We start from the raw sequence: 25,097 nt of genomic DNA on the forward strand, positions 1-25,097 counted from the left end.
TGAGCCTGTAACTAGCATGTCAAAATGAGATCCATTGAGTCACCACCACACAATGGTTATTTTATGTATAAATGTTCTTATTCTACATCTTTTTCTAATTAAGACATCATAAGAAGGCTTTTCACCGTTGTTTCTCTTATGAGATCTATTTTTTATATTTTTCTTTCATAAATCTTGTTTATTCAATTCATCTTAATTCTGTTCAGACTGTCACCACTAAAGTAGTATCTAGCAGTACTTCATCATCAGGACCAGAAGTAACAACCGTCTCTGAATCGTCTGAAAGCACGACTATGCCTACAGGTTCAACAACAACAAGCATCAAAACTGAAGAACCTGGTTCTACAACAAAAACTCCAGTTGTTGAAACGACTACTGGCATTACAGAAACTACACAGTTTGCAACACAAAGTAAATATTGTTCTCTATTGCATGCATCAAATGTTTTGAAGCAAGTTTAAACTTAAATATGCTTGTTTACGCCGTTTCACTTAATAATGTTCGATAATATTGTTTTAGAAATGTGTGATGATGAAATGGGAATGAGAAACCATCAAATACCAGATGACAGTATTACTTCATCATCTAATAAGCCTGGACATGAAGCACAGAATGCAAGAAATGTCAAATTAGGAGACACTGAGAACATCGACATCAATAATCTTTCATGGTCACCTGAAGATTCTGATGATACTCCTTATTTGGAAGTTGTTTTCCCAGAGGTTGTCATGATTTCTTCAGTCCTTACCCAGGGTGGGGAAAATGGAGAATTTATACCAGCATTCACAGTCGAATATGCACCCGAGATCAACGTTGAATTGGAAGCCATTATTGAATCTCCAGAAGTCGGACCAAAAGTTTTCCCTGCTAATAGAGATGACAGTACTGTTGCTGAAATTGTCTTTGACAAAGCGATTAGGGTAAAAGTTATCAGAATATATCCAAGAAGACCAGAAGATAACCAACCAATCAGTTTGAGAGTAGAATTCCATGGGTGTGAGGAGATGACTACTACACCTGTTATTATAAAAACAACCACGGAAACAATTGTGAAGACAAGCACTCCTGAATCAGGCATTTCGACTACTGAAGCAGAAAAATCAACCACTCCTTCTGTTGTTGAAACTACAGTAATTGTGACAGAAAAGACAACACCAGTAACAGAATCGAAAGGACCAACCACTGTGGTTGTCACGACCACTAAGAAGATTGAATCTACTACTGGAAATGAGGTAGAGATTACAACTTCTGCAAATGTTGTGAAAACAACAGAAAAACCAATTGTAACTACAGTCCCAGTTGTGGAAACAACCAAACCAATGCTTTGTGACAAAATCATGGAAAATTTGGGACAAACAACTGAATTAGTATCTTCAGAAGTGAGCGCTTCTAGCAATGTTGAGGAAGCCAAGTTGGCCAATTTGGATGAACCCTCTCATCAACCATGGTCACCAAATGATATCAATGAAGATTCTGTCTTTGGAGCCTTTGTTGAAGTAAAATATGATCGACCAGTTTATATCACTGAAATATCAACTCAAGGTGATGGTGTTGAAAACTATGTTAAGACTTACAGAGTTTATGTTCTCACCAAGACAGAGAGTGAACTCACAGAAACATGGAAAAGAATAAGTCCAGTATTTGATGCTAACACTGATGCTACTACACTAGTACCCAACATATTCCCCGAGGCTGTACTTGCCAGTGCTGTAAGAATTTCACCCATTGACTATTTTGGTAAACCATCCATGCAATACAGAGTTAGTGGATGCTTTGGAAGACTCTCCAGTACAACCAAACAACCGAAAGAAACTACAACCCCTGGAGAATCAACTGAATTGACAACAAAAGAAACACCAGCTGTAGAAACGACCCCAATTATACTTGTTACAACCACGACAGTAGAAACAAAGCCAGTGGTCACTACCAAAATAGTTGGTGAATCAACAACAAAAGAGCCAGTTGAAACTACAGAGGGTGAGATTGCAACAACAACAACAGGTATTTCCAAATCAACACCAGTTGTAACAACCGTAGTAGTGGTCACAACAAAGAAACCAGAAATTTCTGTATCAACCGAAGTTTCTGAATCAACTACACCTGCCATGGGAAGCACTACAGTAGAAAGTACTGAACCAATCGAAACTACTACCAAGGAGGGACAGCAACAGGAAACGTCTAAAGAACCGATAAAAACAACCCCATCAGAAACTACATCTAAGGTTTCTGTGGAGACTACACTACCGGGATCGGAAACTACTACCAAAGGATCAGAGAAAACAACAGAAGGAATCTCAGAAACAACTGAGCCTGCAAAGACAACAGCTGTCATGAAGACCACGACTGGCAAGATAGTGACATCTGAACAAACCACAATAAGTAAGTACTATAATGTTATATTCACTATTATGTAAATTATTTTATGCCCTAGACTAGAGTGCTAATTAATTTGTAATTATATTTTCAGAAATATGTGATGAAGAAATGGGCTTGAAAAATCATGAAGTAACTGATGCAAATGTATTAGCCTCGTCATATAAAGAAGGAAAGGAACCCATTAATGTTCAAAATATTAACTCGGGAGAAACAGTGTCAGAAGAACCACTTCCATCATGGTCTCCTGAAGACAATGATGAATCACCTTATTTGGAGGTTTTCTTTTCTACCCCTGTGGTTATTACATCTATCCTTTCCCAGGGAGGTGAAAATGGCGAGTTTGTATCTCAATATAAAGTAGAATATGCATCAGGCAATTCTGTTTTAATGCCCATCAAAGAAATATCAAACAACCCATCATCTCCAGAAAAAGTATTCACTGCCAATAAAGATGATCATACAATTGTCGGAAATACACTAGACGAACCTATTACAGTGCAAATTCTCAAAATTTTACCTATTAGAGAAAATAACTTGCCTATCAGTTTACGCATGGAATTCCATGGTTGTGGCGAATTGACCACTGTACCAGTAATTGTTGAAACTACCACAGAAGCTATTGTTACAAGCATTGTACCAAGTAGTCCACCATCTTCCTCAACGGAAGGTGTTGTTACCAGCAGTCCAATTTCAAAAGAAACCACCCCATCTGGAGAAGAAACAACTGGATCCGTTGTCGAAACAACCATAATTGTTACCGAGAAAACAACACCAAAAGAAGGTGTTTCAACTACATCTGGTTCATCAGTCATGGTCACAACAACAAAAACTGTAGAATCTACAACTGGAGGAGTCATAGAAACAGTTACGACTAAAGAAATGGTGAAAACATCAGAAAAGCCTGTTGTAACATCTGTCGCTGTCGAAAGCACTACTCCAGCTGTAACTACTGAATCAGTTGTTACTCTTACGCCAGGAAAAATTTGTGACAAGGTTATGCAAGAAATTGGGAAACTCCAGGAAGTGGTTTCACCTCAAATATCAGCTTCCAGCAATGTTGAAATTGCAAAAGAGGCACAACTTGATTCTGATGTTGCTTGGTCTCCAGTAGATATTACGGAAGATGCAGTATTTGGAGCATACATTGAAGTCAGCTTTGATTCAGAAGTATATCTAACTGAAGTAACAACTCAGGGAGATGGTGATGAAAGTTATGTATCAGCATACAATGTATTTGTGTTGTCTAAAACTGTTGAAGAAGAAACAAGTTCATGGAAGCGCATTAGTCATATTTTTGATGGTAATACAGATGCAATTGGCAAGGTTACCAATGAGTTTACAGAAGCCATATTGGCATCTGCTATAAGAATTGCTCCTCAAACTTTCAATGTTTCTCCTTCAATTAAATTGCAAATTGGTGGTTGCTTTACATTTATATCAAAAACTACTACTATTGCCACATCTAAAGTACCCGAGTACACAACAACTGCCCCTGTATCTCAAGGAATTGGGTCCACAACAACCATCGGTCAAGCTGAATCAACAACACCAGTGATTATTGTAACAACGACCAAAGTTGTCTCTGAGCCTGTGGTTACTACAAGACCAGCCATAAGTACCACTCTTGGTGAGGGTATATCGACTACTAAATCGACTGAACAAACTACTTCTAAACCAGTAACGGTAATTGTCACCAGTGAAGGAATAACAACTGAAGAAGTTGGTACATCAAGTAGCACAGAAATAGTAAATGTAGAAACAACACCAGGCAAAACAACCCTTGCTGTTGTTGAAACAACAATAGAAACCAAGGTGTCTACAACTGAGCCAAATGAAGCATCTACAACTGTAGAAACAGGAGAAAGTACCACAACAAACAAAGTGGTATTGACAACTAAGAAAACTGTTGTAACAACACCCTTGACATCTAGCACAGAAGAACCTGGTAAAAGCACTGAAATAACAACCACTGAGGTTCAAGAAACAACCAAAGTTACTGAGCAACCAGGAACTGAAGAGACAACGGTTACCAAAGAGATTGAGACCACAACAACTGAAGAATCTGTGGTTACGACAGAAAAACCAGAACCGACAGAAGAACCAGGTAAAACTACAACCAAAATGAATGTTGAGGTTACCACAACTAAGAAGAGTGCACCAACTACCACTAAAATTGTGAAAACAACCGAAAAATACAGGTTAGAATTTTAATTGAACACGTAAGATGAATATTATCATATCAATGAGCATCTTATATTGTATCTTTACCATTTCTAAATATTTCAGTACTGAAGGACCAGGAACCACAGAGGGTCCATCAGCAACGACCAAAGTACCTGTTGTAACCGAGGAAACCGTTGAGGTGACATCGACTCCTGCTGGACCTGAGATAACTACAACCATTATTGTGAGTATAAATAAGTATATCATATGCATTATATTTGAAACTTGTATATCAATTATTTTGTAAACGCAACCAATTTTCACATTTATCAGGTTGAAAAATCAACTCCATTAGTTAGTGAAAAGACAACTGTTACAAGCAGTGAAACAACCAAACTACCAGGTGCATGTTTGTTCATTTTTGTTTGTTTTCTGATTTTATTAATATTTTATCAGATTTAAAATTTAGATATTAAAATATAATAATAACACAACATCTAACGATTACAAATGGCCATATCCTTTCCTTCTGAATGTAATAGGATGCAAATTCTATTTTATTTTAGTACTGGTAATTAAAAAAACGAAAGTACAAAGCTTGTTCAAAAATAGGATTTTACTTACAATAGTAATTCTTTCTTTTTCGTCTTATTTTATCATGGAAATCATGCACGTTTATTAGTAGTACATATTGTTCCATTGGTTTATTTGACAATATATTTTTGAACCAGCAGTCTCCTCAACAACCGAAAAAGAGGGGGTGACTACCTCTGGACCAGACGTTGGTACTACTACCAGCAAGCCAATTGTTTCAGAAGGTGTAACTACTGAAGAGGTGAAAACATCTAGCAGCACCGAGGTAGTTAGTGTTGAAACAACACCAGGAAAAACAACTCCGGCAGTTGTTCAGACCACAATAGAGACCAAGCTGTCGACTACTCAACCAAACCCTGCGTCAACAACTGAAGGAATGGGAGAGACCACAACAAGCAAGGTTGTAATGACAACAAAGAAAACAGCTGTAACAACTCCTGTGTCATCTAGCTCAGAGGAACCTGGTAAAACCACTGAAGTAATAACCACGGAGGTTCAGAAAACTACTAAAGTAACTGAACAACCAGGAACGACAGAGACAACAATTACCAAAGAAGTTGCAACCACAACAAGCCAAGAATCAGTAGTTACAACTGAGAAACCAGAACCAACGGAAGAACCAGGCAAAACAACTACGAAAATGAATGTTGAAGTTACTACAACGATAAAGACCACACCAACTACTACGGAAGTTGTAAAAACAACTGAAAAATACAGGTGAGCATATTACAGAGCTTGGAACGTTTGTTATTTCAGCATATGAATATTATTTGTTATGAACTGTAAATGTTGTACACACAAAGCAATGAAACAGTCTTTTGAAGCATGTTCATATTTTCTAGTACCGAAGGGCCAGAAACCACAGAAGGTCCATCGGCAACAACCAAAGTACCAGTTGTAACAGAGGAAACTGTTGAAGTGACAACAACTCCAGCTGCTCCAGAAACTACTACAACCATTGTTGTAAGTATATACATACATAACTAGTTTTCATGTATGTATGAATGAATAGTAAGCATTAGCATTTGAAACTTCGATCTGATCTGTTACTTTGCTATGTCGGTGAGGTACAAATACTGGTTCTGGTTTGCAAAAATGTATTTAGGCACGTTAGAAGAATGTAATCTTTAAAAAGATATATAGTGATCGTAAAAAGGAGTAGCTAACTTGACTCGACCTAAGATGTGTATTAACAAATACTATTTCAATTTTGGGCGCTTCAGAAGAGTGTGTACCAATATGGAGGTAACTAATTTTGTTGCATACTTTACATCAAGTTGTGTGAAGGGACTGAAACCTATGAGCAGGATGTATATTCACTTTGGCTAACACAGATAGTCCCTGAACTCGTAATAGAACTAAAATAAGGAAACCTTAATAAAACTATGGCCTAACCCTAACCTGTTACACACACTATGGGAGTACCCAAATTTGTACTCATATGTAAAAAACTTTGTACTTTTTACTTGCTAATGAGTCAATCTTTACAAAATAATTTTTCATAAGTCTTCATTATTTTTCAATAGATTGAGAAATCAACGCCATCGATAACAGGAAAGACGACTGTTTTGACAGAAAGTACCAGTGAAAAAGTAACAACTAAACCAACAGTTGAAGAAACAACAAAACCACCAGGTTTGAACAAATTTCCATTTACGAAAGCCATAAGTTTATTTGGTGGAAACTTAATATACATTGTAATAACACACTCAATGATTCATCTTTAACTTTAAGATTCATTTCATTAATTTAATTTTAGAATGCATTTCTATACTACTACTATTTTTATTGAAATGGCTTATCTTGGCGTTTTTCAAATAGGCAAACCAGCAAGTTCAAGTATATCACATAAGTTGTACATTGTTTCTTATTGATAAATTTAGAGTAATAGCCTGACCTTTATAATACAGGTTGTGAGTCTTAAATAAACAATATGTATATGTATAAAATATAAATACCGGTTGTAGGTCTTAAATATGCATAATGCAATGTAAACTTGACAGCACCTAACAATCGCTTCGATTTTAATTTTAACTCCAGGAGTTACAACGGAAGAATCTGGAGTAACCACACCTGCAGTTGTAACCTCTTCTTTGTCCACAACAAGCAAAACTATTCTAACAACTGAACCAAGTGAGAATAAAAATATTTGTAATAGATATAGCGGTACTTCTTCAAAAATATTGCCTTGCACTTGAAAAAAATGCATTTTAGTTGTATGTATATGAAGGTAAAATAGTCAATAAAGTTAGTGTTTTACTATTCTAAATGTATTATTTGCATCCTCTAATATTTGAAAGACTGATTGCAGACTCGCAATTATTTTTCCTTTTTCAATGATAAAACTACTAAAATTAAAGTCATTATACATTTTATTACTTGCAGTGGTCTGTGATGATGCTTTGGGCATGGTGACACATGCAATTACAAATGAGATGATCAGTGCTTCATCTAGTAAGGAAGGAAAAGGGGCGGAGTATGCTCGTATCACTTACAATAATGATGAAACCGTAGCTGCACCATCTTGGTCCCCACTTACTGATGATGAAAGTCCTTACATAGAAATCAACTTTGCTCAGGCAACAATCATTCATTCTATTCTGACACAAGGAGGCGGAAATGGTGAATTTGCTGGCAAATATTCTGTATCTTACATTGATGCAAATGATGAATCAGCAGAGTTCAAATACATCACTGAAGAAACTACCCAAGAAACACCTCTCGGTCCTGTAACCACACCTGAAATGAAAATTTTCGATGGAAATCATGACGACACCACTGTCGAAGAGAGATTCTTGAAACCTGCCATCACAGTCACTGTACTTCGTATTCATCCTATTCGTCGAGCTTTGAAAGAAGAAATTTGCATGCGACTTGAATTCCATGGATGTTTCGAATCAGCAACTGAAACACCAGTGATTGTTTCTACAACTAAAGAAGTTCAAGTGACCACAAGTACTCCAGTAACTGGACAAGAAACTACACCCTCTGGAGGTAAATATCATTACCCAGCCATAAATGAAATTTCACTATTATGTAGCACAGTGGTTCTCAAACTTTTTAAGCTCTTTTAAACTTTTTGAACCCTTTTAGAATTTGTCAAGTATTGCGCCTCATCTCAAAAATAACTAAATAACAACAAGCTAAAAATAACAGATAGTTATTATGTTTTATTCAAAAAACACGTTGAAAATGTGTGGATGGAATCGCAATCTCTAAACAACAAATAAATCTAACAAATATTTTTAATTTCAATTAGCTCCACGTCATTTTGTGGAACTTTTGCTTTGAGGTATGATTTCTGATGAATTATACTGTATATTTGCATTCATTAATCTCTGTATAATATTTCAGGTGAGTCAACCACTTCATCATCAGTGAAAGAAACTACAACTACTGAAGTGAAGACAACAAAACCAATTGAATCAACCAGCAGTATTTCAACTACTCCAGTTTACAAAGAAACTACTACTACTAAAGTAACAGAAGTTACAACAGTTCAAACTGAACCACCAATCACAGAAAGACCAAGTACGCTTTTACAAGTTTATTTCAAAGAATTTATGATAAATACTGTAGTAATGCAGATGAATGCAAACAAATCTAATATTCTGTATATATGAAAAATAAAGTATGAGCATACATTTTATCATTGCCTTCGTTTGCATTACTACTTTGCAAAATTAGTTATTTCTTTTTGAGACCTTTGGAATATTTTATTTCCCTGTTTTTTCTTTGTCTCATTTATGTAAATTGATACATCTTTCGACATGTATTTTCTGAAGAATATCTCACTTATTGGAAATATGCACATGCTCTAAATCTATCTTTGATATACCTTTCTATTTGTGTATATGATTTTTTGTTTTGGTTTTGTTCTAATTATCTCATTTGGAAATGAAATGTTCAATATTTCATTGTTTTTCTATTTAAGGACTTTGTGATAAGTTGATGGAAGAAGAAGTCAAAATAACAGTCCATATTCCAAACTACTATGCCTCAAGTAACAAAGAAGATGCAGAGAATGCTCGACTTAGCAAACTCACATCAGTTAGTGGATGGAGACCAGATCCTTCAGATAGCAACATTTTCCTCCAAGTTGTTTACGAGAAGGTCGTTGTCATGACAACAATTACAACAAAAGGTGCAGTTAATGAAGAAGGCGAGGCTGAATATGTGTCCTCATACACAATTGAATATACAGATGATGACAATATGGAGATGTGGTATTCTGTAACTGATGAAAGCAACTCCCCTGTTCTTTTCTCTGCCAACACCGATGCTCAATCTCTTGTTTCAAATGAATTTGCCAAACCTGTAACTGCCAAGGTACAATAAAGAGATAATACGAAATATATAAAAAAGTTAGATTGATAGATTGACTTGGCCGAAATATTCCATCAACTAAAGCTGATGCATTCTAAATATTTGGTTTGGAGAGCCAGTTGGGTAATTTCCTCAAAAAGTGGGATAATATTAATTATATATTCTTTTCTACAGTTTTAACAGTATTTGACATGTCACATATTCTTTAATTATATCCTGCCATCATTTTGAATATAAAGAAATAAGACAATCACTAACAATTTTTTGTAGGCGATTCGCATTAGACCTTTGTCATGGCATAAAACTCCTGCTCTTCGTGTTGGAATCACTGGTTGTTTTGATATCACCTGGGAAGTAACAACAACCACAGCAAGCAAAGAATCTACCATCGTGACAGAAGTACCAGTTACAACTGAAGGACCAACTGAAGAACCAATCACGACAACAGAACCGAAAGAGGTAGAAATGGTTTGACCACAACACTTCATCTGATGAAATTTCATTTCGTAACTATGTGATGTGATAATATTCTTTGATAACCAAAATGAATGATAGTTGTTTAAATTTTGCAACAGCATAGTGTAATAATAAATTTTTTGAATGATGCCTAATTCTCCAACTGGTTATTGTTATTGCTGCAGGGATCAACTACTCCAGTTATTGTTACAACAACCAAACGAGTGTTCCCAACAACTGAAACAATTTCCTCAGGACAATCTACAACGCCAGGTTAGTTTTGGAATTTTTTATTGCCATTGTTGTCAATAAAGTATAATAATTGAGCACTTTACACATCAAACAATATTTTATATCATTGTAATATTGATTCTGATTTGATAAATCAAATCAAACTTGGGAAGATATATTGTAAGTGATTAGTGATGTTGAAAAAGTTCTCACATAGGGTTTTTGATTGTTATATCCAGAGTGGTTTATTTCACACAAAACCCTCCTTGTCAATTTTATAATCCAGATATAATTTGAAAGTTTTACATCATTTTAAGAACTCTGTGAGCACAGTAAATTGAAATATAGACTAGTTTAGAAGATGATTAAAATACAACAAAATATGATTAAAATTTTCTTTTTGTGTATTTATCATATTAAAGTCCAGGATCGAGGGATTTTCAAGTTTTTAAAATTCGATATTATTGTTGAGATGTTTTGGATATTTCTAACTGGAAATTTTTTTAATTATACTTTTTTTATTTTGTATTAGTCTTTAATTATGCTATCTATATATTCAGAAGAAGGAGTCTCAACATCATCTGCTGTGACAACAACCAGCTCGAAAGTTGTGGTTACTACCAAAAAATCGGATAAAACAACTCCAGAATCAGGTGAGAATACTCCTGTAGTTGGTCAAACAACCACTGTCACATCACCTGTTGGCAAAACTACATTGTCCACTCATGCTGAAATGAAGACAACTCTCAAACAACTCACTGCCGAAAAACCTGTAGTGGTGGTATAAATACTGGACTAAGATATGTTTGTTGATGACCCCTAATTTAACCATGCTCAACACCTAAAGTAGAGTGCAATAAATTGGAAATTAGATAGGTAGAGACAAATCGAAAAAAGTCCGGTTATTTCTAAAATAGTAATATGTAATGTATTCATGGCTGCTTGCCTGGAACATGAATAGATTCTCGATAGTTGATTTAAAAATTTTAAGTTGGTTTAGCTTTGGTATGTAAAATTTGTTAGTTCGGCATGAAAATTTTAATTATATGTTGTTTCGTTTCAACTTTCCTAGTAATTATTCCTAGTGATTTTTTGGAATTTGCAATTCAAATTTGATTGAAATGAATCACCAGTTATCATGTTTGAAAAATGCAATAATATCAACTATTTGAAATTGAAATTTTTCCATTTCTTATTTCTGTCTTCATATTTCAGTTTTTTTCGCAAATTGGTGAAAAGGTCTGTTCAAATGGCTTATATTAATACACTGCTACATTATTCCAGGCACCTCACAACCTTCTGGTCAAACAACAACTGGAGGACAAGAGGTCACAACTAAAACAGCCATTCTTCCTCTAACATCAGAAGCATCAGTATTCACAACAAGTGGTTCTGGTGAATCAACAATCAAGTTAACAACAGTTCACCCACCAACTACAACCACGCAGGTTATCACCATAAGCACTGAACAAGTTAGTACATTGTTATGTTCTATCTAACAAAAAGAGGTTTATATTAATGCCTTGTGTCTGTGTCTGTCTGTTTTGTATGATTTATTTTCACACTGGTTTATTGCACCCCTCATTTCCTTTGTAAAATACAAGACTAATTTGCTGTAGCTGTGTGGTTCACATATCCACTTGTACACTTCAGCTTGTTTATGCATCTGATAAAAAAAAATTTCAACTTTTTTCTATACTTGTGCTGGACTAGTACCTCCGGATAAAATGCGTTTTCTTCTTTCACAGGAATAACTATAAAATTTTACTATTACCATCTCTTTCTTACATAATATATTATGAATATTTGTGCATAAATTATTTATTATAATAAAGTTTTATGATGTCACAATCTATTTAGTGATGTCATACAGAATTGCGAGCTAGTTGGGCATTTAATCGAGTTTGAGTTTAAATTTAAAAGAATAAAAATTGGTGCTTGGTTCACCACATATCACAAACTTTGAGCAAAGTTGTTATCAAATCTATTGAATGTTTTTCTTCATTACTATTATTTATGTTGATGAATATTTTACAGAGGACTTATCATAAGTGTCTAAAATAATTTATATTCTCTAATGCAGCTACCTTTTACCACCGGTAAAATAACAACAAACAGTTTAGAAACAACCACACCCAAAGACCGTGTCTGTATGGTAAGTAAAAGAATATAGTGTGTTACATTATTCTACTACCTTGTGGTATATAAAGCAAGGTATTTATGAAAACTATTTTAATTTGTTTTGTAAGTGACAATCATTTGTTATTACATGTTCATATGCAAATATTACAAACATATTATATTAGCTTTGTATGCAACTATCTGTGTTGTTAACTTGATAATAAACAGTCGTGATTGGATTGATCACTCTAGTCTTTTATTCTAGATCAACTGTGAAGATAGTTGTGCATCAGGATTTGTAATGACAAAAGAATTCGATTCTGAATGTTGTACATGTGAACATGAAACTACCACTGCCAGAGTGACAACAACAAGTCAAAGCATTACAACATCTAAACCGTAAGATATTTGCAATTGTATATTCGTATCGAATTACACACATTATGACATACGTGAAGCATAAGTTGTTCATCTTAATATGATTGTGTTATCAGAAACACATTGGGCTAAGAATTAGAAACATGCACGCTGCTCCACTGATTACCATGCATGCGTCTGCAGGTTGGGATCATATTCAGTATTGCTGTTGTTGTTATTATAATTTACGGTCCTTTTAACTGGTGTTACCTTTGTGCAAGAAGATGACTGAACTTATCGCCATCACAGGTTTGTTCATGTGACCGGTTGTCGGTTATGACTTCACCACCATCCAAGTCCATGCATTTTATAAAACAGTTGACTAGTTAATATTTCTATACTTGAAATGGACGAGTAGTCAAACAGAAACATGGGGTTCATTATTTATTATCAGCTTTCCTTCAGAATGAGTGTAGAAATCCTATGTTATTCGCTTTCATTTTAATTACACTGTTTGACGGACTATATCTTAAAAAATCCAATTGTTATTACTTGATAATCGGTGGTGAATTAAAGCACAAGTTTAAAATGCTCAAACTTTTATTCACAGAACAAATTGTACCGCACCGTTCGTCTACTACAACTGCAAACCACAATGCGATGACACATGTCCTCATGTTCAAGCTGACTGTGTTGAAGACAATCCTACTAAATGTTATTCAGGATGTGGATGTCCAGATGAAACAATATTTGATGGTGAAACCTGTATTCCACTTGGAAACTGTCCATGCGTTGTTGATGGAGTTGAGTATGAGGTAAATATAGCTATCTCAATTTTTCATTATATATTTCCCATAACAATTTGTATAAATTGAGTGGCGGTTGGCGCATCATGATAATCATTATGGACATGCTTGCCATTGCACATCGGAGTACACTGTATGGGCTTGCAGGTATGAATCCCGCGGAGGCTAATTATATGCGATTATTGGATTCCTCGCTGTTGAGAGTGGTTCACGTAACCAATGGTTGTTAGTGGCTTCCTCCACCATCAAGTCCATGCGTCTGAAAACAAATACCTAGCTAAATAATCTTATGCCCAACATGGGTAACCGGACGGGAGGCCTCGGTACTTCATATGATTAAGCGATTTTATCGAGTTCTCTCTTCCCCAGGATAAATAAGAATATTATATCCTTTTTGAAAAGTTTATGATCTAGTCAAATAAAATAACTTCAAATTTTAAAATTCAGTCATTCACAATTTATATTTTTTCCTCTTCATTCCATGAAATTTCTTTGTGTTTGAGTTTAGAGTCGTGTAACTATAACTATAATAATGTGTGTATATTGTTTTATATGTAGTCCGACGATACCTGGAAAAATCCCACTGATAATTGCAGCGAATGTACATGCATCAGAGGAAAGCAATATTGTAGCACACCGGACTGTGCAATCCCTGTTTGTGTAACTGGTTATGTGTTGGCAAAGGTAAACTTACAATTTATATATTGATTTATTTAAAAAAGTGGTATTATCTGTAATTTATCATGTGTTACTATTTTGTTTTAGTGTAAAACCTTGCTTTGATGAAATTGTCATTAAAGTGATATACAGTGTAATTAACATGTTTGTTTTGCTTTCTATCAAATACCTATAGTAGTATTGCATAACATTTTACAATATTTATTTTAATTAAGGTGGATGGAAAATGTTGTCAAGAATGTGTACCTGAGACGGAAACAACACCCTCAACGACATTAGCAACCACAGAGCCTATGTCTACCACAATTCCACGTATATATAAACTTCTTGTTTTTCATCAAATATTCATTCATAGTTTAGATATTTTAAATGAAGTTTAGGAATGAAGCCATATGTTTAGTCTATATTTTTACAGGGTCCCACATAAAATGCTTTGACAGGCCACATTCGAACCACAGGCCACAGATGCAACCATTTTAGGTATTTTGAAATGTTACCAATTTCACAAGCATAACCACTATTAATGAATTATTGTAAAATTGTATTCTTGTTATTGGAATATAGATCAAATAAAACAGTTGATATTTTCCTGGGAAAACTTAATAACATTATTTATAACAAAAAAGTTCCGTAACTTTTTTTATAATGGCAGACCCTGTATGATGTTAAATACTATTTTTATATATCAAAATTACATTAATTTTACAGCATGTGACCTCAAATGTTACTGCATGGTTGGGTGTGACAGAGATGAATCACAATGTCCAGTACTTGCCGATTGTCCATACAAATGCTTCTGTAATGAAGGAACTCAAAAAATAAGAGGAAGATGTGCTTTCTTGGCTGAATCCAAACAATGTTTACCTCCTTCAACAACACCAGAATATGAAGAGACAACTGGTATAAATTGTTTTATAGAATACGTTTGGATTTAAGTTTTTTGAATGTAGTGTGAACTGATATTTGCGATCATCATTTATTAATGATATAAAAGTAGCAATAAAACTTGATTTATTTATAACAGAATACCAATAAACTAAACAAGGTCAATCGAATATTTATACCTAACCTAAGATAGCATCTAAATTTTTTTTAAATGAAACATTGTATTTTTGTAACAACAGGCCCTTCAACAGGAGGTCCAGAAACAACTGGTCCAGTAACACAATTCAACACTACAACAGCAGAACCAGTTGTTACAACACCACCAAGCGTTTGCTCAGATGAATGCAACTGTAAACTTGGATGCAATGATGATGGAGAATGTCTGCAATTATATGGATGCAGCGTTGATGTGAGTGTTAAGCTTAGAATACTAAGGATCTTATTCTTTACTTTCAAGATAGCTTCACATGTAAAATCGTCTTGAAGAAGTTTATTTAGATATTGTATTCTTAGGAAATCACCTAAAATAGCTATCTTCACTCTTGCTACAGCTTCCTTGAATTATATACATACAGATTCACCGGCACAATGACGATAAGTACTGGGCCCCATCCAAACTCAATCAGTAGCATTATATTTACGGTATTATTATTATTATACGGTACTGAATAATGGAATCTATCATTATAAAAGAAGTGAAAATGGATAATATGTTTTTATTATAGGATTGTCAATGTTCTGATCCAAATGCTGACAGAGCCAACGGTAGATGTGGAAGTTATCCTACTGATGAGGAATGTGAAATCACAACAACTACACCACCATCTACAACACCTGAATCAGGAGTCAGCACCACTGAAGGTATGTCTACAACTAGAATCTTTTATTTTTAAAATTTAAAATCAATTGAAATTTATTTTAAATTGAACTAATTTCCAATGTTTTCAATTTTCTTCCCCTACCTGTTAAAAGCTCAATGCAAAGTGGCAAAACAATTAGCAGTACAGCCAGTACTTTGGTACTATTTTCACCATAAAAATAGTTTTCTTCAAATCTATGTTAGCATTTACCTTTTATTACACTGGAGATTATTTTGCGTTGATTGATGTAATAGCTTGACAGTGTGACGCATCCCGCTAAGCGTTAGAAATATGCAGTCCACCACACTTCTGACTACCCTGCATGGGTTTGCAGGTTCGAATCCCGTGGGGGATAATTATGTGTGAGAGGATTACTGAACTGCTCGCTACCGCAGGGTGCAGCTTCCTCCACCATCAATTCCATGCATCTGAAATATCTAACTAACTAATCCCTTACCCAACATGGATCGGTGACAGGACTATAGGTCGTGGTTCGGATAGTAAATCCTATCTCAGTGTTGTAATTATTATCATTGTTTTTCATTTGTAGGCCAAGGTGTAACTACAACAAAACCTGTTGGTGTAGAAACAACAACCAAAACAGTCATTGCCACAACTACACCTCCAGGTAATTTTAAATTCTTAATTTTGTTTTAAAATTATCATTATATTAATTTGTTTCATCGTTGCATCCAGTTGGAAACTGGTAGTTTAGTTCATGCAATATTTTATAACTTCAACAAGGATCAACTGCTATGATTTTTTTTATTAATATTCATGCAATGATGTTTATTCATTTCTTCACAGTTTGTCCTGGTGATAAAGAAGTTCGTCCATGTCCATGCCAGAAGACATGCACAGACATGGCAAATCCAAATTTTGTGTGCCCAACCTCATCAGAGCCTTGTCAACCAGGCTGCCAATGTCCTGGAGGAATGGTAGAACATAATGGACAATGTATTCCATCTCAAGAATGCCCATGCTACCATGAAGGAAGCTATTATAAGGTTGGCCTTTTAGAAAAAATTTAAAATATTTCTATACATTAGATTTTTTACCTCCATTGTTTGTTTAATTTTCCAGCAGGAAAATCGGGAAAAAATGGACATAATTGTGTGACAATTTCAAAATTTTTCAACGCTAAAATTTCAAAGACACTTTTCCAACTATTGGGGTTACTGAAAATGTTTCTATTAATTGCTGCATATTACAGACTTTATGGTGTAATGTTATTAAATTACAAAATAAGTCAAAATAGTTATTATTACTCATATTGAGATGTTTTTTCTTATATAATTCATTCATTTATTTCACTAGTTCAATGATGAAGTTACATCTACCAGCGAATGCGAAAAATGCTATTGTACTGAAGAAGGTGTAAAATGCGAAAAGGTTTGCAAACTCCAAAGAGAAGAATGTTTGGCGTTCAACGGAGTTTTCAGTTTTGTTGAGGGATGCTGCAAATGCACATTTTCACTCAGTATGTTATCTGTATTCTGTGTATTTTCAATGTGGTAGTTTGTCTGGAAAACCTGAGAACATTATTATAAGGCTCATCTGCTTTTTATTTTCTTAATTTTTGTAAAGTAGATTCCTTTTTATTTATTTAATTTCCTGCATTTTATTTTGATATCATAATTAACAAAACAAATGGAGGTATTATTACTGTGATGGGTGGTTACGATCTTGCTCGGTAAAAATCACTCTGTCCTGAGGTAACCGCTCATTAAAATAGTTTTTATGGTTATGTTCAAGAAATTGTTAATATGTTGTCATTGCTTGATTTAGCCACAACAACGATCCCTGCCAATACCACACTTCCGGAAACAGAAGTGCCAACTACACCACCTTCTAGTTCTACATCTCCTGGAACCAATGTTGAGGTAATTTGAATATTGTGTGATTATCATAATAATCTTTTAAACTTGAATTGCCAATGTAATCAGAGTATGTCACAGTATGAAAATTTAGGTAACATCAGATGATGAATTTATTTTTAATTACTAAAGTTAGTAAGATTATGAAGATTCCATAAATTTTTTGTTTTGTTTAGACAACGCCATCCGGAGAAATTTCCACAACCAAAAAATCAAGTGAAACGACACCTATTGTAACTCCATTGGTCACTACACCAAAAGAAGGTAACCTCACAAAACTTGGCTTCATGAATATTGAACGCAAATATTCCATTTCCACTCAACTAATACATTGTATTTTTGGTTTAAATTAAATTACTCATTGAGATGCTAAATCAAGGGAATGCATATTGTACCACATAGTAAATAATCAAATTATAATTGCTCAATTTATATCCATATAAGATGGAATAAAATTGTTTTGGAAATCGAAAAAAATAGATAGATAGTCGCTGAATCCCCATCAAACATTATAATTAAATACTATAATGAAAGTAGTTTTCCAAGTTTTCAATTTGATAAATTGCTGTACATTCTGAAAACCACGATCCAAATGCATACTAACCATCTATGGAAACTTATTGAGATTATTCGAATCTAATCCTTTCTTATAATAAAACTGCAGTCTGCATGCCACCATTGGTCCCAATTGGATGTGGATGCAACACAACTTGTTCTGACAAGGATGCAGTATGTGGAACAGATAATTGCAAGCCAGGATGCTATTGCCCATCTGGAACATTTGTCGATGGAATGAAATGTGTCACTGAAGAAAAATGCCAATGTATAGAAGATGGAAATAAGTACGTTTAAGTTAATTTGCTGAAATTTTTTACTTTATATTGTTTATCACAGTTTTCATATCCAACGCACGATATATATATTTATATTGAATACTTTTACTAGATGGTGCGGTGTGCATAGTTATGCTGGTATTCGGTTTTATATACACCCTTCCACTCCACGCTTTGAAACAGGAAGATCCTGGTTCTGGTTTCAATAGCATAATATATTCTTGAACAAATCGAACTACTTTTTATGGACTTTTTTAAATATAGGGTATGGAACACCTTGTTAAGATATAGATAAACTGTTACATATTGCTAAAAATAGCTTTTGTATAGTTTATTCAAATAGTGGCTTCGTCTTAGCGCCATTATTAATTAGTAAAAATTATAGTTATGAATATGCAGTCAAGAAGTAATATAGGTAAGAACAATTCATTCTTTTGGAACCTTACATGGAATACTATTTTCTAAGTCAATTATCATAACTATCAGCCATTGAAGACAAGATAATAATTTGAAACTCTGATTACAGATATCCTGCTGGAGGTCAATGGTCCAAGAATGAATGTACAACATGTGAATGTACATCTGGAGAAATATCTTGTGAAAAATCGTGCAAGTTGACTTGTGCAACTGGATCAGAAATACTAGTATTGAATGAAGGAACAGACAGTTGTTGTTACTGCAAGGAATGTGAGTATTCAGTCTATGTAATGAATGAAATTGAAAGCGTATTTATGCAACCTTTTTCTGCCGCTGATAAAAGAAACAAAATTACTGGTGTTGTATGATATATTGGGAAAATTTATATTAAAAAACGATTACCCCCAATTACCCCCATCCTCTCAATGACATCATATATGTTTTATTTGATAAACAAATCCTAGATGTTTCATTTGATAAATAAATCCTAGATGTTATATTTGATAAATAAATCCTAGATGCAGGGATGGCCAATTCGAATAAAGTATTCGAATGTATTCGAATATCTCGTCATTCGAATATCGGAATTCACGTTCATAAGAATATCGGATATTTGTGTGACGTCACACATTTTCGACGCCGCTTTCAAGATGTTTCCGTTGAATGAAAACATTCTCGATAGAAACTTGCGCGTGATTGTTTTCATCACTCATCAGCGTAACGTGTTATTTAGGCCCGTAAACGCCTTTACGATTGTGTTATTTTCTCTACAACGAAAATTTTCCACAAATTTGTTCCACGATAACGATAACATTTATTTTATTTTTGTATGCGCACGGAATTGTGAATCTGGTAAATACGTTCATCGGCGGCGAGTTTCTAAAGACAACGCAACTTTTTGATTGAAAAGCGGCAATTTAAAATACTGAAAATAAAACCGTAAACAACATAAGTTTAATTGAGGCCCGCGAAAATTTAAAAAACGCTTTTCTAGGCAGTGGAAATCGCAAAATTTCGTGTGCCTCTGGCACACATTATGTTTGGTCGGCGTTTAGAAACATATCGTCACTAATTGAAGGCGGGATTTGCCTGATTATCCATTTAAATTGCCGTCGAATATTTTCGTGTTAACACGATACAAGGTTTGAAACGCGACTTTTTACCTGGTTGTGAGGATGTATATAATATAATTAATCTAAAGTATATTCAATCAATTTTATTGTGATGAAATAAATTTTACTCTGAGATATTTTACTCTGAGCATTTCGATCGAGCGGAGTCACTGTTAACAAGTACATCTGAATATTTGCCGAATTCGCAAAATACGGATAAAAACAATACTTAATCGGACAGTTTACCTCACGTTTTTATTTTTATGGCCGTGGTTTGCAACGATATATAAGAGTGGTGAGGATTTTATTTTGTCGACGCAACCGCAGGATAAATTGAAGACAATTAAATTAATAAGAGCAAGACACTTTAAATATGCCCGTGTCGGTCACGAATTCATCACTTTGCACAACAGAAAAATATATATTCGTTGTTATATTATTTGTTGTAAAAGTCGACTCTTTTAACAGGTGGCATAATCGCCGTGATGAATATGTATTTTTAATTTACTGCTAAACTTTATATGTATATTCATTGTATGAAATGAATTATTCTCTACACTTAACATGCTTTTATATTAAATATTTGAGATTTTTCTAACGGCGATAACGAGTTGGCAAGATTGCAAAAATACATATTAAAATTAAATACATCAGGCAGTTTATCTCGTACTTTTCGGTCACAGATTGCCGTGGACCGAATAGTAATGTTTTTTTTTTGACGTAAGAAGAAGCAACCGCGAGTTATGTTGGGCACATTAAATTAATATATAAAGATATTTTAGAATCTCGTTGTCATGGATTGAATATTTTACGTAACAGAATGATCATTATACGCTGACAAGGCGGCGAGTGCGGAATCGCGGTGGGTGTCACAGGCGGCAATGGGAATTTCCGATTTCGAAAATCCTGGCTGCGCGCTGGCAGTGGTGGTCATCTATTCTCTACTAATTTATTTCTAACTCCAAACACAACAATATGTTACACATAATAACAATATGGTTCACATAAATTTATATACAAATATACTGGTAGGTAGTAGAATACTCAAGGCTTAAATATTAGAATTTTTAAAGGCATGATGGATTTTCGATTGTTGTTGCCTGTATTGCCAATAAATTTAATTACTCTCAGAAAATATACACAATTATCTGAATACAAGTAGTATTTTTGTCAATAGACTCGACTATTATCGTAATATCATGATACCAATGATAGAAAGCGTCAGACAACTCCTTGGCTATCTTTTCATATGGTTTTCATGATTTAATTACTCTCAGAAAATATACACAATTATCTGAATACAAGTAGTATTTTTGTCAATAGACTCGACTATTATCGTAATATCATGATACCAATGATAGAAAGCGTCAGACAACTCCTTGGCTATCTTTTCATATGGTCATTTGTACAAAGTGAATAATTTTAATAAACTGACTGTGTCACAAGTTGCTATTATTTTTTATTAATAGCTATAAACTATCAATTACTTTGTGTACATATACTGTTGGTCTGTGGCTTCATTCTGATATTCCTATTGATGCTTATTTCCTAATTTACTGGGTTTTAATCAACTAAAACAAAAATGTGTTATTTTCGATTTTAGAATGTATTCGGAATTCCAGATTCGAAAACATTATTTTAGAATGTATTCGGAATAGTTTAGTATTCGGAAATGGCCATCCCTGCCTAGATGTTATATTTGATAAATAAAACTAGTGTTCTTGAGAATTCTCTCCTAGTATGACATTTGTTTGACTTATTTTTCATCACTTTTTTATATTACTTCAGTGCCAACCACCACACCAGCCATTGAAGTGACAACGACACCACCAGTCAATAAGGAAACAACCACTCCATTTGTCACAACACCAAGAACTTGTTCTGGATGCGTTGTTGCTGAAACGTAAGTTTGCACTTTTCCACATTACATCCTTGTTAAGTTTTTTCTTATTTTGTAATAGAATGAAACAACTTGTGCAATAATGTGCATTCATAAAGATGTTTATATACAAATATCATTTGATTAGAGTGTCTTCACATGATTAAGAAATGTCATCAGCTTTCTTTTTTTTTTGAATAAAAGTAAAATCATATCTTATTCAATGATTTTTTTTTTCAAATTTGAAGGCCACATTTTACGTGAGTTAATTTGTCACCATTTGAAATATATTTTAAATAAATTCAAATTGTATTTTATTTATTTTGTGAATATTACATGTTAGTTGCGTGGATGTTGGAGCTAAGTGGGAACCAAACCCATGCGAGACTTGCACTTGCACGAATGAACTTGGCAGCACATCCTGTGTACAACAAATATGTCCTGAGATCTTGTGTGAGCCTGGATTCAGATTAACAACTGTTGAAGGAGAATGTTGTCCAGTTTGTGGTAAGTCTTCAATAAACATATTACCGATAGATTATTTCAATAATAAGGGAATTTGAAAATTAGAAAACTTTGATATTTTAATTATGATGATATATTCAATAAAGTTGGCTGGCTAAGTATGTTTTTTTATTGTTGTATACTGCTAACTCTGGTGATGTTCAGATTATTCCTACATATTTGGATCTTCACTCTAGAAGACCCTTATTCTCAATCGTTCTCTCTGTCTGTTGAGATGTAGTGTCTAAAACTCTAAACAGATGAATCAGTTACGTTACCGTGGCAGCATCGAAAATATGCAGTTTTGGTAATCCGGTCACTGCAATACCCTGCCATTATGGGTCTGCAATTTTGCATGAATGGTAACAGTTTGCTGGAGTGCGGACCTTAAATATGATCGGAGATCCTGTGAGCGTAGCGGCTTGTTTTCTTAGTATCATACTAAAGCAGATGATGTTATTTATATTCCATTTACAGACAAGCATTGTCCAGGAGAATTCCAATGTGATAATGAGAAATGCATTCCAATTAACTGGGTTTGTGATGGTAGAGAAGATTGTACTAATGGAAAAGATGAACAAAATTGTGAAACAACAACAACACCTTTGCCAACCACACCAGTATCAGTTACTACTAAGATTGTATCGACAACTGAAGTTACAACTACACCAACAGGTAAATAGATACAAATGACTGTTTGGAATTTCCCAATATAAAGGATCATAAACAATAAGAGAACGAACACTGCTTGTCTGATGAAGTCTGATTTTGGTCAGATGAAACATTACAGAAATACATTTGTGTGAGTGTGCAGCAGGATTCTTGAATTGCATAGTATGGTCATGTTCATTACTGCTACAGCACCCTTGCATTATAAGCATATGGATACACTAGCTCAAATGCATTGAGAAATGATTGGGAGTTAGTCTTGCATAACTTGTACTGATAGTTACATTTATATAATACTGATAGTATTTTATAAAGTAGTATTGATTCATTTATTATTTCCAATTTGAATGCTGAATGGAATTTCAACAGTCTTTTTTTATTTTCAAAATTATTATTATTCTATTTTACCAGGCAAGGGCAACTTTCATGGAATAACATTTTGCTATCAAGGTTTTTTTTGGGTAATCAAATAAGTTGAATGTTTTTATAATTTTTTCGTTGTTTTCAGGAGTTACTGGATCCCCTAGTCCAGCTGTAACTACTGAAGTGACTGAATCTACAACTGGAGAAGGTAAGATGAAGTCCATTTCAATGTTCTTTGTACTTTACTATTCATATGCATGCATGCATAAATAAGTAATAGTTAATTCCAAATCTATTACTATAAATTACGATACCAATATTACAATGTCAGTATCTATTTCAGTCTTTTTCTATTGATCTTCGAGTTTCAATCTGCGACTGTTTGGAAAAAATGAGTACATATTTGAAAAGTTATTTATTGCCTTCTGAACTTTCTCTGCATTATGATCGAGACTAATCAGGATATGCTATATAAATTTTTCAGAAGAAACAGAGAAAACTACTCCTGCTACTACCAAGATGGCTAATCCTACAACCAGCTCAGCAAAGACCACACCAAAATCGACACCAAGTGTTTCAACAACATCTGCAAGTGTTGAAGAATCCACAACGAAGAAACCTGTTATTACTTCTGAATCAGCAATGACAACGATACCTACAGAAACTACAACATCTAGTTCCAATGTGACTACTACTACAGGATGTAAGATTTTGCATTTTATTCATGTAAAAATGGGTTTATAACGTGTGTCATTTTGTTTCTTGTTATTCGATTTACATTGTATTTAATTCAAGATTAGTATGTTTGATTTTGCATTGATGAAATTAAAAAAAAAAACTACAAATTGTTCGTGTATATGAAACAAATACCGGTGACTGGCTAAATAATCCAATACACATTATGGACTGGTAATCAGACAAGAGGCCATGGTACGTCATCGACTAACCTCTCCCTCAGGATAAATATGAAACCTACCCCATTATGATATATCGGTTAGAAAATTATCAAAAATATTTTGTATACCTAGATAAATGCTAATAGAAAAATCTCTCATACAGGGTATATGTTATATATTATAGATTGCAAATGGTGAATCAGTGTACAAATATGTATTTCGAAATAAGTTATAAAATCTGGATTAATTTTGAAGTTATCTTAACAATAATCCAGTCTATAAAAATTTAACAAACCGGCACAACAATATATTCACAATGCAAGCAACTTGTTTCGACTTCTGGTAATTTTACAGCAATCCCTAATATTTCAAATTGAAGCCTATATGTACAAAATTTTACTTCATGTTCAATTTTTCAAATATTCTGTCTAAATGTCAACTGCTTTTACAGTCTATTGTGAACCACCATTCATACCTGCTGGTTGCCGATGCCCACACACATGTGAAATGGAAGCACAAGGAAAATCTTGTCCAAAGATATGCATACCTGGATGTCAGTGTCCGGATGGTCTGATAGAAAGCAATGGAGAGTGCATTACTATTGAAGAATGCCCATGTTACGTTGAGGAAACTGGAACACTCCATGCTGTAAGTTGTATACACAGGTTTAATCATTTGGAAAATGGGAATTTTG

At 34.1% G+C, this 25,097-nt stretch overlaps 1 protein-coding gene across 3 annotated transcripts in view; it reads left to right on the forward strand.

Moving 5' to 3' along the window:
* The window catches only part of LOC120347429 (uncharacterized), a 76,288-nt gene that overhangs the window by 33,461 nt on the left and 17,730 nt on the right, over positions 1 to 25,097 (forward strand). For 2 of the 3 annotated variants that reach the window (XM_078117564.1, XM_078117566.1), the window contains exons 52-88: positions 207 to 411; positions 520 to 2,379; positions 2,468 to 4,574; positions 4,663 to 4,783; positions 4,873 to 4,942; positions 5,271 to 5,850; positions 5,976 to 6,096; positions 6,660 to 6,768; positions 7,174 to 7,266; positions 7,519 to 8,127; positions 8,488 to 8,664; positions 9,068 to 9,462; positions 9,730 to 9,918; positions 10,101 to 10,188; positions 10,707 to 10,799; positions 11,431 to 11,618; positions 12,230 to 12,301; positions 12,533 to 12,666; positions 13,235 to 13,439; positions 13,989 to 14,114; positions 14,324 to 14,420; positions 14,817 to 15,008; positions 15,233 to 15,402; positions 15,719 to 15,854; positions 16,404 to 16,481; positions 16,661 to 16,860; positions 17,171 to 17,333; positions 17,642 to 17,736; positions 17,907 to 17,994; positions 18,395 to 18,572; positions 19,090 to 19,250; positions 21,881 to 21,995; positions 22,315 to 22,478; positions 22,953 to 23,150; positions 23,653 to 23,715; positions 23,992 to 24,210; positions 24,855 to 25,051. In XM_078117564.1, coding sequence (XP_077973690.1) covers positions 207 to 411; positions 520 to 2,379; positions 2,468 to 4,574; positions 4,663 to 4,783; positions 4,873 to 4,942; positions 5,271 to 5,850; positions 5,976 to 6,096; positions 6,660 to 6,768; positions 7,174 to 7,266; positions 7,519 to 8,127; positions 8,488 to 8,664; positions 9,068 to 9,462; positions 9,730 to 9,918; positions 10,101 to 10,188; positions 10,707 to 10,799; positions 11,431 to 11,618; positions 12,230 to 12,301; positions 12,533 to 12,666; positions 13,235 to 13,439; positions 13,989 to 14,114; positions 14,324 to 14,420; positions 14,817 to 15,008; positions 15,233 to 15,402; positions 15,719 to 15,854; positions 16,404 to 16,481; positions 16,661 to 16,860; positions 17,171 to 17,333; positions 17,642 to 17,736; positions 17,907 to 17,994; positions 18,395 to 18,572; positions 19,090 to 19,250; positions 21,881 to 21,995; positions 22,315 to 22,478; positions 22,953 to 23,150; positions 23,653 to 23,715; positions 23,992 to 24,210; positions 24,855 to 25,051 — 10,056 coding nt within the window. The remainder of the gene's footprint in view (positions 1 to 206; positions 412 to 519; positions 2,380 to 2,467; positions 4,575 to 4,662; positions 4,784 to 4,872; positions 4,943 to 5,270; positions 5,851 to 5,975; positions 6,097 to 6,659; positions 6,769 to 7,173; positions 7,267 to 7,518; positions 8,128 to 8,487; positions 8,665 to 9,067; positions 9,463 to 9,729; positions 9,919 to 10,100; positions 10,189 to 10,706; positions 10,800 to 11,430; positions 11,619 to 12,229; positions 12,302 to 12,532; positions 12,667 to 13,234; positions 13,440 to 13,988; positions 14,115 to 14,323; positions 14,421 to 14,816; positions 15,009 to 15,232; positions 15,403 to 15,718; positions 15,855 to 16,403; positions 16,482 to 16,660; positions 16,861 to 17,170; positions 17,334 to 17,641; positions 17,737 to 17,906; positions 17,995 to 18,394; positions 18,573 to 19,089; positions 19,251 to 21,880; positions 21,996 to 22,314; positions 22,479 to 22,952; positions 23,151 to 23,652; positions 23,716 to 23,991; positions 24,211 to 24,854; positions 25,052 to 25,097) is intronic. The other variant, XM_078117565.1, reaches the window with a different exon arrangement.

The sequence above is a fragment of the Styela clava genome, chromosome 11 (genome assembly GCF_964204865.1).
Source record: "Styela clava chromosome 11, kaStyClav1.hap1.2, whole genome shotgun sequence".
Lineage (NCBI taxonomy): Eukaryota > Metazoa > Chordata > Ascidiacea > Stolidobranchia > Styelidae > Styela > Styela clava.